Consider the following 17906-nt stretch of genomic DNA (forward strand, 5'->3'; position numbering starts at 1 on the left):
ACGGAGCGTCGTGCGCGATGGTTACGCACGAGTGCGACGAAGGGACCGACGGAAGAACCACTTCCGGCTCTTCTGTGCCGCGCGCTGGTTCCTACGATACGCGCCTTCGATCTCCGATGGCCGTGAGTAAAAGCTCAAACTTCTTTCGAACGTAGATCGCGCAATGCGACTAGAGAAGTTCTGATTGTATGATCCTTGTGACGAGTATATGTGCGCGACCGAAAGAAAGAGAGAGAGAGAGAGAGAGAACGCGTGATTGTCTCGTATGTACATAGTATGTACGTTTAGAACCCTGTTCAATTATTTACTCGTTAAGAAATTCTATGGACGGTGTACGAGATGTAAGGTGGACTATTTGTAAGCTCTGAACCTGCGTTGCCTGTTACTCAGTTACGCGGCACTGATCGTACCGTCACTGTCGTCTTCGTTCGCTCATTATACCGGTAATATACCGGTGATCACTCGTATCGCGATCGCTGTTGTCGTTATTGTTACTGTTAAAAAAGAAAAAAAACCGGTTATCTTCGTGAATTATATATGGACGGTATACGCGAACATACGCATATAATAGGTAATACTACACACGCGCGAGTTACTGGCATGGGCTTGAAACGATTGCCTCCACAGTGATTCAATAGGCCCCGTACAAACACGAGCAACGATTGTGATGCCCAACTGGCCTTGTTTAATGCAAACGCGTGGCGAGGGCAGTCGAATGCAAGTGATGCCAGTAGATTAAGCTACTACCAGTTGAAAGACAGTCTAGTCGGTTGAGTCAGTTCCAACGGATGGATGCACAAGCAGATTGAGTCAGTTCCAACAAGATGGCCGCGTCACGCGTTTCTGTTAAAGGCCAGCAGAAGCAGAATCACTGTCCGCGTTTACGTACACGTCGCTCATTTGCTGCAATAGTGACATAACTCTAAACCTGTCGTTCTTGTGTTATTTATAGGAAACGAACGACTCTAAATAAATCGCTCGCGTCCCATTCGAATACATATTTTCAGTTCCCGCAAAACTATAATCATTCAAAATCATCAAACTTCTATTCCGAATGACCACCACTTTTTTACACGTGCCACTGTTGCAACAAACGAAGATTAAATTTGTGCCGCGATATATGAAATGCGAAAACATCGCATCGCAACAGATCACCTCGCTGCACCGTGCTCGACCGCTTCGATGCCGATATAAAGGCGAGATTACACAATTCACTTCGGTTGACCGACACGGTTGTTCCAATAAAACCCAAAGCAAAGCGGTGCAGTGTAAATTATCACTCGATGAAGGTATCCCAACAACCAGTAATTCACAATGTCCACTTTGTTCCCAATTCCACTGAAACGACCGCAGTGTTCAACGAAAGTGTACCCTGTAATTTCATCAAAATTCTTAACGTCTACGCCGCTACAGCCCAGCAACATCGAGATTTAAACTCGTCTCTGACAGATTCGCGTCTCACGTATCGCGACATGAACCTCCAACTGTGCGAGATTCGAAATTCGACACGCAATGCCCTGTCACAAGTGTCACGGGTATCGCGGTGCAATTCTCAACAGGGGGTGGAGTGTCCCTGTTACGCGAGCATCTAACGAACCGGAAACGCTAATCGTCGACGGGGCAAAAATTGATGGAAATATTCCCGGGATCCACGGTCGCGCGTGGCAAATGAATTTTACAATGTTTGTATCGTTTATTGGTTTAACCAGTCGGCTAATTGACGCGATTAAAACAGAACGTACGGACGCGCGCGACGACAGTTAAATTCAATTACGATTAATAATGACGGCGACCTATCGGAGTTTTCTCGCCTTTATTTATATAGCCGGGAGCGCGGCGCTAAATCTATGGAATTACGCGCGATGCTGCGTCGTTATCTCGTGCCAGGAATTATTCTGTCGGAACTGATTCGCTCACGCATATGTAATTAGCTTGTCGAATGATCGACGTTCATTGTCCACTACTCCCACGTAGATCGTTTACCGAGTAAAACGAAGGAAATATTTACATTCCGCGAAAATGTATATATACATATACATGTATACCACATATACATACCGTTAGTTAAAGTACGGATGCGTACGTACGCGCGCAGGTACGTTTCCGGCACGGATTCTATCGCCGCGCGAAATCTCCTACGTCCTTTCCTCGAGATCACACGAGTTGTTCATTTTATTCGTGTCTCCATCGAGACCGTGCTCGTTTGGTGATTAATCAAGAAAGATCGACGGGAGACCCGTTGTGTATCGTTCGTTTCCCATCCCGTTTTCCAACTTTTTTAACGGATCGATTTTCGATTTACCATCGGATCATCCTCGATAAGATCGTTATTATTTCCCATCGGGCGATTAATATTTCTAACGAGTTGAATGTATCAAATGTTTATTTCTGTTGTGTCCGACGATCGTGAGGCAATCGTTCGGATCGCGATCGCGGAATTAACGCCAGTCAATAAGAAAGGATCGGTCTAAGAAGTGCAATTCGGTAATTCGTGACGCGACACTACGCAGCGACAACTGGAGCAAAAGAAAAAAAGGGAGAGAGAAGAGGGAAGGGAAGTGGTGTTGACGGGGAAAAAAGAAGGGCGAACAAAAATTTGGAAACTAGGCCGACGCGCAAATTCGATATACACTTCTTCCACGAACGGGTAGACAATAAATAAATCGCTTCAAAGCGAACTTCAACCTGGCTCGACTTGTATCAGAACTAACACTCGGCCTGTTCGACTAACGACACCTTGATTTCGTTGTCTAACCGATGACTAGTGACATATAGTTTTAAATAGTCGAACATACGGAAACGAGGGATTGCGACGATCGAAAGATCGTTGCAACCTCGAAGATTGCAATTCCAAGATTCGCTTGATCATACGCGAGGGACGACGTACCGATCCACGGGTGGAGGGAATAAATTGTTACTATTCTACGTCTGAAATTGTAATCTTCGATGAACTATAGACGCGAACGGTTCGAGGGTGGTTGTTACGAGTGAAAAAAAATAATAAAAAAATTCTGTCTGGTGCTGAAAATGAGAGTGTAAGAGATCGTTAGTACGACGGAGGAGTTTACTTGTACGGGACTATGTTAACCGCGAAGCATCGTACAAAAAGATAACTTTGTATCTTTTATTATAACACCGAGCGTTGAAATAGATTTTCCCCGTCAAAAGGAAGGCCTCGCGTTTTATTATTGACTGTACCCCAAAACCTGGCGTCCCCGCCCTCCTTCCCGACCGTCCTCCTAAAATATTAATTAAATTCTCATTGAGAATTTATGCTCGCACAAAAAGTATATACTCCCTTGAATGGGAACGAGTGCTAATTAAATATACGAGCGAGCGTCAATTTCTATATCCGTATTAAAATTAATGAACTCACTTATCGAACTCAATCCGCATCGAAGTAATGCTCGGAGGACCTAATAAATCCCTAGGATTCGGAGAATGTACAGCGGCGAATAAAACCAGAACTCGGATCCAGACATTTCCACTCGAGCCTTGTCGAACATTTTTTCATACGAATTTTGATTACGATCCTTTAGTTTTCTACGTTTTCCAAGACGAGGTGCACTCTCAGAGTTGTCAAAAGTTCCTCAGCGGGAAAGTCTGGCGCTCCTAATTGGATCGCAATTTAACAGTGAACTCTAATCGTATTTGTCGTATTTTATCGTCAACTTTAACTTTTCATTTCTGATACCATCGGCCATACTTAGGTATCTAAGATTTTTAAGACGTTGGCAGAATGTATGCTGGTGCTTTTATGCTATGCAATGCATAATTGTGGCGAGAAAATAACACACGATGGTGAAACGAGTTCGGTTACTCTTTTCGAATATGACACGTAATAAACTACAGCGGTCTATATCGTTATATAATATACACGAACTATCATTATACGTGGATTGCTTTACATTCGGATGCATTTTAATAACGGGTGACCCGCGTACGAATATTCATGACCCGTATCCCGCTTGGTGTCCGACTTCTTTTTTCAGCCGCGAGGTGAAAACACCGAAAATATTCTCCGGGGCAATTGAAATAGAATGTGGCACAATATCCCGATATTCAATTTCATATGAACGCCCCGAGGAGACGGGATCGCGGGAAGACGCGCATCGTTGCTGTACCAGTTATATTTAAAAGTAATCGTTATTTATCGCCGCCACCCGTCTCTCGTCGCCACTCCCCCTATTAGTATGGAAATCCGATGTGCATTAAATTTAAATACCATTAAATTTGTGTCAAAGCTCGGAATAAATCTTCCCCGACAACGGATGATCACAATCCTCCCCGGGATGGAATACGGAACCGCGTGAAAACTGTCGTAACTTCCATTGCGCGTAATCTTCGTACGTTCTTGCGGCATACCAGTAAACACACGCTTCGATGATAACACTGAGCACTACACGATAGCAGCAAGTGTGTTTCAAAGACCCACGCGTTGCCCCGCACCATTATCGACGATCCTCCCGTGTTTTTTGGCAACCACGACGCTCCTCGGGAAGAGTCTCGACTGTACTCGAGTCGATAACAGCTCCTGACAATGGCCCTAACCTGGAGACTCGCAGCTCTGACGCTTCTGGTAAGAACACAGATCTACGACAATAGATTTCGGGAGAAATCGGCCCATTGAGATCGTGCGAGGACGGTATCGTGCAATCTCGGCTACCCTCGGTGATTATCGGTTGTGTGTTTACGTTCTAACAATCGTCTGTGCATGTATAATGTACTATACTTATGTACACACATATATGTGTACTATATGCTACTGTGAGAAACGTGGCCGATTTATCGTGTTTAATATCGAGCTACCGAGCTAAACAGCTGAGAGCGTATATGCGGAGGGGCGCAGGAAAGTGCAAATATCCTGTGTATACCGTGTCGTTCGATGTGTTTAATCGGCATGACGCAGGATTGGCTAGCAGCCTTGTTATATGTCGTTTATATCAGGCTTGTTTAACCTTTAGAGAGCCAATACATGTTCCGCCGGGGAACTCCGCCTCTTACGATACACTCCATTTTGCGGTATCCAGGCAAATTATACGACGGGCAACTGTTAAAGCAATAAACACGTAGCCGTGGCACAATAAATGAAATTAACACGCCACCCGCTCGGTCGATCAAAGTTACTAAAAGCATCTACGTTTTGCGCTGGAACGCGATACGGAATTGGAATATGACGTATACTCGATAACGTATTAATTATCGTGTAGCATTAGCAACGTCGAAGCCACAAACAAGCGTGAAAGTTTCTTCGTTCGAGTTACCGATAAAGAACATCAACATTTTCGAGCCGAATCATTTCGATTACTGCATACTCGTCGCTCGGATACTTCTGACAGATATAGAATTCAATGTTGAAATACTTAATGTCATAGTGTGTTTCCTGTTTGGCGCGAATATCGCAAGATATGATGTGTTGTGTAACTGGTTGATCACTCACCGGCGGTGGTGGTTGCTTTTTCGACTCCATTAAGATTAACGTCCGTCGTGATATTCCGGAACAAATTACCGACAAACGGATGACTTAATTGAGGCATCGACTGGAATTATTCAAAGAAAACCGTAACAACTTCACGCTTCACTATTAGTTCACTGTTCAAATAAATTCTAATAGATTAATAACGCGATACGTTCCACTAATTGTAACGCTATCGATTCATTCGTACAAGTCAAAATTCGAACTAAAGATGGCTGCCTGATATATCACTCGAATCGATCGCGGAATCGAATCTATGGCTCGATGCCTGATCGATAATCTACGGGTTTCCATCTTAGAGCGGTAAATTTTAAATATCGCGGACAAATTTTTACGACTCGGTGGTCTGGTTTAAAGTACTTGATACACGCGTTTCCGCGTCTCGACGCTTCGAACGTAATTTGAAATAAAATATACACGGAATCCCTCTCGTTCAGACGAAAGCAAGGATTTCCAAGTTATTGCTGACGAATACACAAAGAAAAATCCATGTTTATTTAGGGTAGGAATGTACGCGATCAAAAATATCGATTCTTCTCCGTAAGCTGCTTTCGATACGGAACCGTCGTCCCCTTCAAGCTATCGGATATTGGAGAAGGAATTCGAGACGTCACGATAAAAGAATGGTGAGCAAAACAATGAATTTTCCGTTAACCGTCGTACTTCCGAAGCCTTCACAATTACCGATCATTTATATATACCATACCTTCCCCAACTACCATCACGACCGATTCAACAGTCTATCTTCCCCGAGAATACATCGTTCAGGAGAAAAGAAATTGCTTTCGGATGGAAAGTACGTAACCTAATGCGCGTGCATGTACAGTATCCGGCAAAGGACGGCATTATGTTTTGGTCTAAATGTACCGTAAAGCAACTGAACCGTGTCTATGTGTATTCGAATGCACAGGTTCGTGAAACCAGGCGACCGAGTGTCTCAATTCGATAACATTTGCGAGGTCCAAAGCGACAAAGCGTCTGTGACGATTACCAGCCGTTACGACGGATTAATTAAAGCCTTGCACTACAAGGTGGACGACGTAGCTCTGATAGGGGATTCGTTGCTGGACATCGAACTAGATGACGATAATGGGAACGCACGGGTCGAGATGACAATCCCTGACGATCACCAACAGCTGACAGAGACTGAAAGCAATCAGATTATCGAAGGCGATGAGAAAAAGCCCACGGAGCAATACGCGATAGAGAAAGCATTGGCTACGCCTGCTGTCAGGAGGATAGCAATGGAGAACAATATTAACTTGAAGAGCGTCGTTCCCACGGGCAAAGGTGGCCGGGTACTTAAGGAGGATATATTGGCTCACTTGGAAAAAATTTCTGCTGGTCTCGCAGGAAAAAGGGTCGAGGAAAAACCAACAGTGGAGACAGTGGTGCTGATGAAAGGCTATACCAAGCATATGTGGAAAACGATGACGCAGAGTCTGGTGAGTTCTATTTTTTCGCTACTTACGGTGACCACCGCGTGAACCAAAGTTTCCAAGTAACATATTTTGTGATTCTTCCTGCGCCGACCGACGTTATATTTCGTTGGTTCGTCTTTCACTTATTTCTCTGCCATTGAATATATATTTCCGGATCGTTTTACCCGAGCTTACCTTAACTTCGATCCTATTTCTTCATTCCGCCTTCTGCATACTCAGCGGCGACCTGAAAAATAAAAGTGTACGCTGTAATTGTGATATATTTGGCCATAATATAGCGTTATCGAAAAAGAATTTGCCGCGAAAATGGAAAGCTGTTCAGATAATGTCGTAAACTGGCACATCGCGATCGCGACATTTATAATAAGCCGTGACGCAGGTTTTAAACGCAGGCCACGCGTAAATTATAAGATTAGCGAAATTTCGCCTGTCGCGTGATTAAGCCGTGTCAAATGAACGACCGATAAACCGGTATAAAACAATATCCGAGTAATGACGCGACCAGTGGACTGCTTTACCGATTAAGCGACGCGATAATGGTTTTAACGGTGACAGAAGCGACGTGAAAGGGGAATGACGAGAAACGAAAAGTTCGTGACTTAATAACAGTAATTAGCTCGAGTATCGCGTCGCCTGGCAAAATTTCAATGTACTATGTCGACACAGTCGTAGCGCACAATCGCGATGATCCAAATAATGGAAGTGCGACGTCTAAAAGTGACGTTGACACCGCACGATTGATAGCGATCGATCAGAGTGAAGAACAGCACTTGGTCCGAATTTCCCGTCAACGTTGACAGACGAAACACGGTTAAAGTGTTTCGGAAAATACGGCCATTTTAATCGTCTCGTCCCAAGCCCTTCCACATATTTTTCCTTATGACAGTTTTGTAAATAAACATGCAATTAAACGAGGTTGCCGCTGGAAAATGTACGAGATCGACTTATTTGCAGAGCATACCTCACTTCGTGTACAGCGACGAGTGTGACATTAAAGAATTGGTTGCACATCGGAACAAAGTCAAAGATTCGCTGAAACAGCAAGGTATTTCGTTGAGCTTGATGCCGTTTTTCATAAAGGCCGTATCTAAAGCGTTAGAAAAGATTCCAAACCTGAACGCCTGGCTCGACGAGGAGAATCAAACGCTACGCGTTCAAGCGAGCCACAACATCGGAATCGCCATAGACACGCCGGATGGTTTGATAACACCGAATATTAAAAACGTTCAGGATCTAAACATCCTGGAGATCGCGAAGGAGTTGAACAGACTGCAAGAACTCGGAAGAAAGTGTTCGATACCGCTGTACGATTTGTCGAACACGACATTCACGCTATCGAACATCGGCGCGGTAAGCTCGAGAACTATATCGATTAATGCTTTCGATCGATATTTAATCGATTGATCGTGTCGTGCTTGTTATTCAAATTCAAATTGCGTCCACAGATCGGTGGCACGTATACGAAGCCGATTATCGTTCCGCCACAAATAGTTGTGGGCACGTTTGGAAAAACTAGGAAATTACCACGATTTGACGACGACGGGAACGTGGTAGCTGCGAATATAATGTGCGTTAGCTGGGCAGCAGATCACCGAGTAGTGGATGGCGCTACGATGGCGAAGTATTCGAATCTCTGGAAGCACTACGTAGAAAATCCAACGTACTTGCTGCTGGAAGCGTAGAACTATAGTAAACGGTACGTACGAAGATCGCTGAAGGTAACTCCTACTCCTGCTGGCGCTTTACGACTGTTGGGGTCGATTGATCTTCCGCGTCGATGCCTGCCGTGTAGAAATCGTACTCTTCGTTATCGCCTATATCGAAATATTTCCACAAGTACAATCGTTTAACAACCAATTATACAGTACAATAATTTTAGTAATCGAACAACTGCGCAATTGTTATGTAAATTACAGAAGTATCGATATACACAACATAATAAACGCTTGGTAACATTTTATACGTAAATATTAATTTATTTATTGCTGCACAACCAACTAGGACTTTTTATGAAAGGTAAAATATCTTTTTCTAACATATTCCAAGTGTTACAACTGTATGGTAGTTATTATATGGTGACCAGTCCAACTGTGAGCATTTTTGTACATTTAATCTATCATACATTTTGTTATATAAATCGTCCGTGTAGGTATTCCAAAAAATATGTTAAAGAAGTGGTTGTACTGATTAACTGTTCTCCCTTCTTAATAATTTTTGTTTCGTTAAAATGTTATTCCACTTGAAGTTGTTGAAGCCATTATTTGATAAACCTTAGAGAGAAGAAAATATCGTGAATCGAAATCAAAATAAAGATCTGAACAATGAGTACGACCACTTGTTCGTTTATAGAGGTTCGCAATTTTTATATATATATATACACAGTTTAATGTATCGCTTTTTCAATCACACATTTACCGTACAATCAATACATTCCCTTAATCGCCACTTAAATATTTGCTCAAAAAGTAGTCAGTCTGTTTAGTAGTTAGAGTAGTAGAAAAGATTGTATATGCGTTCCTTATGGTCCAAAAGTTTTTCATCGATAAACGAAAATATTAAATTTATAGAAAATCAGTATCCGAGCGTAACATAATACGTATTTCAAACAAAACATTCCATCCTGCTAGGAGACATCAATGCGCATGCAAAATTTAATTTGTACACTGGCTATGAATAAACAAACACATATGAGAGTATTTGTTGAAACATAAATGCATATAATAAATATATCGCCGTCCCCTATTATATCTGTTATAGGTAAAACTGCTACCTAAAATGACAAAAAACCTACATAAAAAATATTAATAGAAATGCAAACATTGTTAGGTGAAAGTACAATCCACCGTGAACTACATGTAATCCTTACTTTCCAATATGACTAGGTATGCAGATTATTACTGGTATTGTAGTTAGTCGAAAAGTTTAAATATCAAGCTGCTTTCATATACATATATGTAATAGAACTACACGTGTACTCATAAAAAATAATCGAAACATATATGTAATATAACGTTTACTAAAAATACTTTATAATTGAGTATATATAGTCGTCTAAAATTACTTTCACAAAATACGTAAATCAAAAATAATTTGCTCTTCTTCTTTTTTTTGTCCGTTTACTTCTAAAGTATATAAAAACCCTATGTATTCCCTCGATAGAAGGTGCGAACATTCTTATTCACCGAATAAACTTCACTGATACACGCGAAGGAAGTATCTCTGAAAATATAACACTTCTTCTGTTATAATTCTCAATTCTGGAAGTTCCAAGCTCCGTCTCAAAGATTTAAATAATGTAAGCTTAAAAATTCGAAGCTCGGATAGTCATACGATAGAACAGTTCATATAAATTTAAACTAATGCTCAACGTACGCGCATGTTATTTCCACTGCATAGCTACCATGTAACTGTAACATCATTCTTCAACTGAATTTTTAATGGAATTATCACACAAGTTTGTGCTCAAATGAGTATTAAAGATTCTTGACTCCGTTTTGAAAGACGTTAAGAAAAGAAAAAAATGTATACGTAAAACGAGTAATATATGCGATCGTTATTCAAATGCGTTTTCAAAAATGCATGAAATGTATCTTCTATCATTGCTCTTACACCTAATGAAACTAATTAAAACTGTAACATAAAATATTTAAAAAAAAGAAAAAAAATATATAGATAAAGAGAATGTGCATAGTAATTGTTCCATATGCGAGGTAAAGTGAAGTGCGATATTGTTATCTTGTTGTAAAAGTTGTGGTATACAAATAGTGTACTGGTTATAACTCATATCCTGATATGAACAGTTCACTTGTGCTATACATCATCATACAACCTTTCTAAACATTTATCTCACAGCTCTACTCCATTTATATGAATAACTTTCATCTCTTTTTTTTCCCCCAGTAGAACTTCGCTAACATAGAAAAGTAGTGTGTTTTATCTTACAATTTCGGCATTTGCCATGCCATTATCAGCAACTGTCGTCAAGAAACAGTTTTTACAAGGTACATATACTTGTTCCTTTACCGTAGACTCAATCGAATATAATAATTCACAACCATAACAATAAAGATCTCATTTTATCAAACACTTAACAGTTGACTTTGTGATAAGAGGATTATTGGTATTTAATAAAATAAACGTATCACGAATTAATGGCAAGGGAAAACATAAAATAATATACCTATACCTTTGATAAGAATAATTTCTAGTTAAAAACAAAATCAAAACCAATAGCGATAAAACGCTTAAAAAACGTTACAAATAATAATTACGGCACATAAAAGAATACCTTATCTTTTTGCTTTGACAAGATTCCCACAGATGTATTTTCAACTAAAATAAAAGACATTATCCTTTGTAAATAAAAACCGTATTTAACACAAGTAAATAATTCGTGAAAATCTTTGTGCTTTTAAAATCTACACATTAGGATAAATTTGTAAAAAAAAAAACATTTCTACAGACATAAAATGCGTCACACGGTATCCCACGGGAAAAGCTTCTGCAAGAATCTCGTCTGATCGACAGAGATAATGTTTGTATGTAATATATATGCCACTGAAGCATTGTAGTTGTGTCAGAAGTGGGATTCTAACATCTGCACCCGTTGGCAAAATATTGAGAAAAATTAAGAAACATCTCTTGCAAAAATATTTCACTAGCGTGCGTAGATCTCGTTAGAATTCCACCTCTGACATAATTACAATACCACAATTACACATATATTATATAGAAACAACCGAAAATCCTGGTATAAGTCGAAAAATAATTAATTGCGCAAAAGTAAATCGTTTTACTTATTCTCGCAAGAAATGATCATCTTTCGGGTTGTACCACGATTTTCGGTACACCCTGTATATATATCCATTTTTATATAATAATTTTTTTTAATGTATACGATTAATAAATAGTATTTTGTTTCTGGCACATTGTCAGCTCTCTGCGAAGAGAACAAGTGAGTTGACACAAATACAACCATACACCATAAAACAACACAAATATACATATGCATTTTCTTTTTACGGAATTAAAAATTCGGGAAGAAAAATTATCGTTCTATACTTGTTTACTAAATAACCCCTACCTTACCTACTTACGTGGGTAAATAATACGTGAGTGAGCTGTGGATCGGCTCGTGAAGAGGTAACTCTTAAAAATAGTTTTCTTGTACATCACATTTCAAACTCTTCTTTTTCTCTCTTCATCGTAAATTGTGCAAGGGAACGCTTTCCTAATCTATGATACAACCTAAGCCATCATACTCATTCTCAAAGTTTGTTATCGTTTCTCCTTTTCTTTAAAAAAAAGCTCGGTTCACGAGCCATGACCACTGGAAGCCAGAAATGTTTTCTTTGAATAAGTGCCCCCACCCTCACCTTTGGTAACGCTGTTTCAGTCGTACAATTCAGTCGCTCGATAGTATTGGAGATAGTACGATTTACCACCGTTGAAAACAAGCGTTTAGAACAAAACAAAATCGAACTTCCGTGTTCTCCTGCGTTAGTGAGCGTGTATCTATGTGTCTGTTTGTTAGTTGTAATTAAAAAAAATATGTACAGTATAAAAGAAACTTATATGACGTGTACTCAGTCTGATGTGCGTAAACTGTGTGTGCGCGATCGCGAGTTAAGGCAAAAAAAATATATATATATATAACTCTTCTTAACTCAACGTCATTGATGACGACTGATCATCATGGATACAACTGCACCAGTCGCTCGAAGGACAGCCACAGCATTATTGTGATCAGATTTGGTGAAGTCTATACCATCTACTTCCAAGATCTTATCCCCTGGTCGAAGTGTACCTTGCGCTGGACCGTCTGGGTTCACTTTAGTCACTATAATTCCCTAAGATAAGTAAGACTGATGATTAAAATATAGATAAACTTACTACATTCGTTTCGTATCTTGAATATTTACAGTTTCAGCACCCGCCACTCCGCCCGCTATGCTGAAACCGAGACCTGGATTTTTTCTCACTTGAACAGGCAACTGAAACAATTAGATTTTTTTTCATAATTATAGAGTAACGAAACAAGCTTAAAAAAATGTCACGTGCGGTTTTTACAAGCAAGAAACATACTACATTTGCATTTTTGTGCGGTCCGAACATCCATTTGAATCTTGGTTTCCTTTCTGAGCCTAATGATTCGTTCAGTTCAGCAGGTTTGTACTTATCAATGTTAGAATAGGCCACCTCGTTTTGAGACTTGTTATTCGATAAAATTGGTGTGTTTCGACCAGAGTTTGTTTCACTTTTTATGCTTATAGTACTGTTTGTATTCGGCGATATTTCATTAGTTACGATTCTAGGGATTCCATCCGTGTTCAAATTTGAGTTAATTGCATTTATCGATAGATTATCACAGGAAGTATTGTTATTCGAGACAGATCCGTTTAGCGTTTTTTTTGACCGATCGGATAATTTAGGTTGCATGGAGAGCGGACTTCGGTACCTTTTCCCAGTTATCGGAGAAGTTGGTATACACGACGCGTTCAATACTTTTAAAGCTTCACAATCTTCGACAGAAGAGCTTGTACATTTGTTCGATAGGTCGCTATTCGAAACAGAGTTTGCGCTTTCCAAGTGTTTTGCTTTTAAAACGGGAATTCTACTTGGTTTTAACGATCGATCCCCTTCGTATGACTGCTCTGGGTCGTTCAATTCTGATGAAACATGCGCCTGATCGACGGCACTTGTAGAACCCATCTTCCCGTCGCTACTTGAAGCATTTGTCGTATCAAATTTACCATTGTATAAACGTTCCTCGCTCTTAAACGATTGTCCGCATTCGTCGTAATTTTGTGTTTCCGGTTCTTGTGACGTCTTTGAATTTGGTATGTTAACATCGATCGGTGGAGAAGAGATCGTCGACGAGTCTAATTGGGCTGTTCAAATAATAAAATCAACATTTTAGAAACGAAATTTCCAACATGCGAGGAAATTGCCCAGGTGTCGTGTAATAAATCAAGCGACATACGTGGATTTAACTGTTGAAAGAATGCAGCTTTCTTTGAGAACGCAGCGGCGATATGATACGGCGGCGGGACCGGTGGAACTTCACCTTTCGGCGGTTGAACATGCAACTGATCGCTGTTCTTATTACCGACCGGAACTGGTACACTTTTATAGGGCTCTATAAATTTCTCCGATTCTACAATTTTTGCTGTGTTTGTCTTCGAGTATTCGTCTGGTTTCCAAGCAGAATTTACGTAATCCGCTACTGTTGGGGGCTTGGAAATATATTCAGATGTGGGGTTACGAATATATTTTGCTTCTCGGATATCCGGGCTCTTTTCTTTCGCGAGTACCGTCTTGTTTGCTTCGTCGGAGGATTCTTCCGAGACAGACTGCTCTGTTCCAACATCCGTAGAGCTGTTATTCTTACACTCCTTCGTTACATGATGCTCGCTTGGTGAAAGTGATGAATGTGATCCCTACGGAGGGAACCGAAACTTATTATTCGATACATAAGTTTCTTACTAATGAAAGTATTGTCCCTATCAAATTTCGCTTCATCTCTGTCAATTAATTTCTCAATTGATTGATATGTTTAAATTTTTGAAGTCGTCAATATTATTAATCGTTACTCTGGAATCTAATACATTGATTTTTTCCATAATTCTCTAATGAATACCTTATTAAATAAACTTTGTGAAAAACAGGTCCCAGATTTTGAGGTAAGGTCCAGAGTAGTTGTAGCAATAATAGCTTCTTTGATCATAGTCTCCTGTTCTAAATGCATCTGCAAGTGTCAATCAATTGGCAATCTTCTTGTATTCTCGATGTTGATTATACAAAAAAAAAGGAAAAAAAATACAACGAAAATATTGATAGCATTTACAATTATCAACATTTTCTAGCGCTACTTTCATTTCAAATTTAAAAAATGCTTAGTCCGATTAGTTGAAAAAAAGATTAAAACAATGAAACAAAAAGCGAGTGTAAATCATACTTACTCTCTGATCATGCGCTGATTGATGGTGTAAATTGCGGGCATGCCTAGCAAGGTTGCGCAGCTCTTTAGGGTAGGGAGTCGGTGCTCGATGAAGTTGCCTAGGGATCTCAGATTCTACCTCAGCAGCAAAACATATTCTTTTTCCAGTACCAACGATCGAACTCGAAATTAATCCTACAGCCGGTGCTACTTCTATACGCAACAAACATAGAATTCTAATTGCATATTTGTTCGTATCAAAGATTCCGAAACGTTTCAGAACAACATTTTTCAACAGACTTTTACTGCTAATAAGTGCTACCAGTGTGCATCATTCAAAATCGCCTTGAGTCGCGTAGTTCTGAGCGATTCACACCGGTACATCTTACTATATTTTACAACTTATACTTTACCATTTCATTCTTCATCTTCATCCTCATTTTCCACTGGCAGCAGCAATGTATTACAATGTTATTAGATACGAAAATACCATTGCTACCATCAAGTATACGATAGAGATATGATACACTTACGATACGAGATACTTACGCTCAAGTTTTTGCCGCGGTTTCTGTGGCAGCATGAAACAACTCAACACCATCATATCTTCCTCGCAATTGAACTCCTGTTGAAGTGGTACTAATGGTTGACTTTGATTGTCGCTCAGCCATAATGCTTTCAGGTTGCTCAGGTTTAGCATAGAGACGGGCAAAAATTTAATGCAATTGTCCACGAGATTTAATACTTTTAAGGAGGACAGATGGCCCAGTTCGGGCGGGACTCGAGTCAGATTATTCGATCTCAACGATAGCAAAGATAACGCGGTGCAACTTCCAATTTCTGGTGGAAGGCATCTTAAATAGTTATTGTCTATATTCAAACAATGTAACTTTCGCAAAAGCCCTATCGACGGTGGTAAATACTCAAGGAAGTTCTTAGTAACTATAAGCTCCTCTAAGCTTGACATCTGACCAATGTCGTTTGGCAGTGCGTTCAATTGATTGTCGTCAACTTTAAGAGTCACGATTGTACGTAGATAGCAAAGAGAGTCTGGTAACTGATAAATCTCGTTCGATGAAAGATGCATAATCGAAATATCTCTCCATCCATCCACTTCCGATGGGATAATATGAATCGCGTTCATTGTACAATCGAAATGATTTAAACGGTAAAGCTGATTAATGTTGATTGGTATGCGTCTTATGTCATTACCATCTATCCACAACTCAGTAAGATTGATAAGATCCCCAACAACTTCAGGCTGAAACAATGGAATCGACGTTAATATACGTGTCCGGATCCCAGATTCAAATTGGATACTAACTAACGAACTAAACTTACCAATTCAGTAAAATCATTATTACCAATATCGAGTCTTTGCAAATTTACTAAACGGCTCATACTCTTTGGCAATGTCATCAAGTTATTCTCCCTAAGTTCTAATGTTCTCAAAGCTGAAAGTCTTCCAAAATTTGCTGGTAGATACTCTATGTATGCATCGTTTATATACAATTCTCTTAGTCCAACAATATGCGTAATAGCATCTGGGAAACGTTCAAATGGATTAACACTGATATCTATAGATCGAAGATTTTTACATTCTTTTATACTGTCCGGTAGTTCTTTAATACCTGGAAAGGCAAACACGATAATTGTAGACATAATGTTTACAATCAATATTCTTATAAAGGTACACTCCTATACGCACTATTTTTACTGAGGTCTAAATATTCCAAGTTAATTAACGATGCTATGGCGGGTGGTAAGGTATTGACATCATTGTCACTGAGGGAAAGTACTCGCAACTCATGGCACTGAAACAGTGGCCTTGGAAGATCCTTTATCTGTAACAAAATGTAAGAACAATATTCCTCAGACGTCTCTGACAAGTACGAAAAGTCAATTGCTAATTAAAAACAAAGAGAAACAACTATTTACTCTATTGGCATCAAGGTAGAGCTTTTCCAATGTCCTCTCGTAAATGAACACATCAGGTGGTACATCATAGAGATTATAATTATTCAAGTGCAACTCGCAAATATCTTCTTCTTGTGTTCTCAAACATGCGGTGCACTGCCACCAAGCACTACCCATTTCATGTATAACTGCGAACAAAATACCTCCTACGAATAATGCAATCTCCGATAAAAATACTCAACATCTAATTCCTTTCTGGATGGAATGATGAAAACTGACAGGCCCTCGTCATTACCTGTAATACTTCAAGAACGATTCTTCAAGATCATTTATGGCAAGCAGATAAAACCGTGAACGATACGAAGGGCTTGCTAAGAGCTATTGTTCCCTACAAGTTTCTGAGAATCATTCAGCTATCGACGCGTTGATGTTCGGTTTTTTACGGGCCGGCTTCGTTAGAGTTATTTCTTGCCGCATCATCGCGAATACTACGACACGCGACGTCCCTTGTCCAGTGGTTTCTTTTTTAAACGGACGATGGTAAATTCACGAAACGATGCCGCCGAACCAACACTGGTTAGATGTCAAGAGATGTAGGTTATTCGATATTTCTCTTTAACGATTTCTCTCATGAATATGTCTCACTGTTTATCCGATGCACATCCTGTTCTCTCGTGAACTCGATGGAACGATGACAGATCGCGACTTAGCCAGGGCGAATAAAGAACGCTCCCTCGAAACCGCACCAGTTTGACACATTCGTGAGAATTCAACGCAGAATTACGTCCACACGGAGCCTGCTATTTATCGAGGAACCTTCGACGAAACTAATGGCCCGTTCATAACGTGACGATGGTTTTCACTTTATGACAGTCGGTTGATTTTTATGTGATCGATAGGGGGGACGGGAAGATTCGAAAAAGATTGTATTGACAGAAACGTGGTGCGACGGTGCGAGGCGAGAACCCGACGCAACAGATCGCCACTGAATGCCGTTAAGTCCGTGTATAACGGGCCTGAATCAATCGTAACGTGATTTTGATCGCGCGAAGAAAAAAAAAAAACCAAGCGAGTCCCGAATCGGCGATGTTTAAATGCATTCGTACAAACAAGAGCACTGATTCAGCCTTGC

The 17906-nt window shown here is 40.1% G+C and overlaps 2 protein-coding genes across 6 annotated transcripts; one reads left to right on the plus strand and one right to left on the minus strand.

The window, feature by feature from the left end:
• Positions 1–4422: 4422 nt before the first annotated feature.
• Positions 4423–8690, plus strand: Dbct (Dihydrolipoamide branched chain transacylase E2). Its single transcript, XM_076898098.1, has 5 exons — positions 4423–4579; positions 5978–6102; positions 6387–6921; positions 7873–8268; positions 8364–8690. Exons 1-5 carry the CDS (start codon positions 4541–4543, stop codon positions 8598–8600), a joined length of 1332 nt encoding a protein of 443 aa, XP_076754213.1. The 5' UTR covers positions 4423–4540; the 3' UTR covers positions 8601–8690.
• A 3244-nt stretch (positions 8691–11934) lies between these two features.
• Positions 11935–17741, minus strand: Lap1 (leucine rich repeat containing protein 7 lap1). Of its 5 annotated transcripts, XM_076893462.1 has the most exons (12): positions 17420–17740; positions 17070–17347; positions 16796–16962; positions 16566–16701; positions 16199–16488; positions 15407–16118; positions 14880–15070; positions 14558–14665; positions 13901–14357; positions 13003–13808; positions 12840–12911; positions 11935–12767 (listed from the first exon to the last, which is right to left on the minus strand). In XM_076893462.1, exons 3-12 carry the CDS (start codon positions 16949–16951, stop codon positions 12591–12593), a joined length of 3105 nt encoding a protein of 1034 aa, XP_076749577.1. In that variant the 5' UTR covers positions 16952–16962; positions 17070–17347; positions 17420–17740; the 3' UTR covers positions 11935–12590. The 5 variants fall into 5 exon arrangements, with proteins under 5 accessions (XP_076749577.1, XP_076749583.1, XP_076749591.1 ...); XM_076893468.1 differs by having other exon boundaries at positions 13006–13808; positions 17070–17741; XM_076893489.1 differs by having other exon boundaries at positions 12661–12782; positions 13006–13808; positions 17070–17741.
• Positions 17742–17906: the final 165 nt, after the last annotated feature.

Source organism: Xylocopa sonorina, chromosome 1 (genome assembly GCF_050948175.1).
Source record: "Xylocopa sonorina isolate GNS202 chromosome 1, iyXylSono1_principal, whole genome shotgun sequence".
NCBI lineage: Eukaryota > Metazoa > Arthropoda > Insecta > Hymenoptera > Apidae > Xylocopa > Xylocopa sonorina.

Excerpts from the sequence above, each read along its gene's own strand:
- Dbct (XM_076898098.1), top strand. The coding sequence starts at position 4,541 with ATGGCCCTAACCTGGAGACTCGCAGCTCTGACGCTTCTG. Across the intron at positions 4,580-5,977 it reads TCGCAGCTCTGACGCTTCTG|GGTAGGAATGTACGCGATCA; the intron begins GTAAGAACACAG and ends ATGTTTATTTAG. Across the intron at positions 6,103-6,386 it reads GACGTCACGATAAAAGAATG|GTTCGTGAAACCAGGCGACC; the intron begins GTGAGCAAAACA and ends TCGAATGCACAG.
- Lap1 (XM_076893462.1), bottom strand. The coding sequence starts at position 16,951 with ATGGGTAGTGCTTGGTGGCAGTGCACCGCATGTTTGAGAACACAAGAA. Across the intron at positions 16,489-16,565 it reads TTTAGACCTCAGTAAAAATA|GTATTAAAGAACTACCGGAC; the intron begins GTGCGTATAGGA and ends TTGCCTTTCCAG. Across the intron at positions 15,071-15,406 it reads ACCGCGGCAAAAACTTGAGC|AAGTAGCACCGGCTGTAGGA; the intron begins GTAAGTATCTCG and ends TGTTGCGTATAG.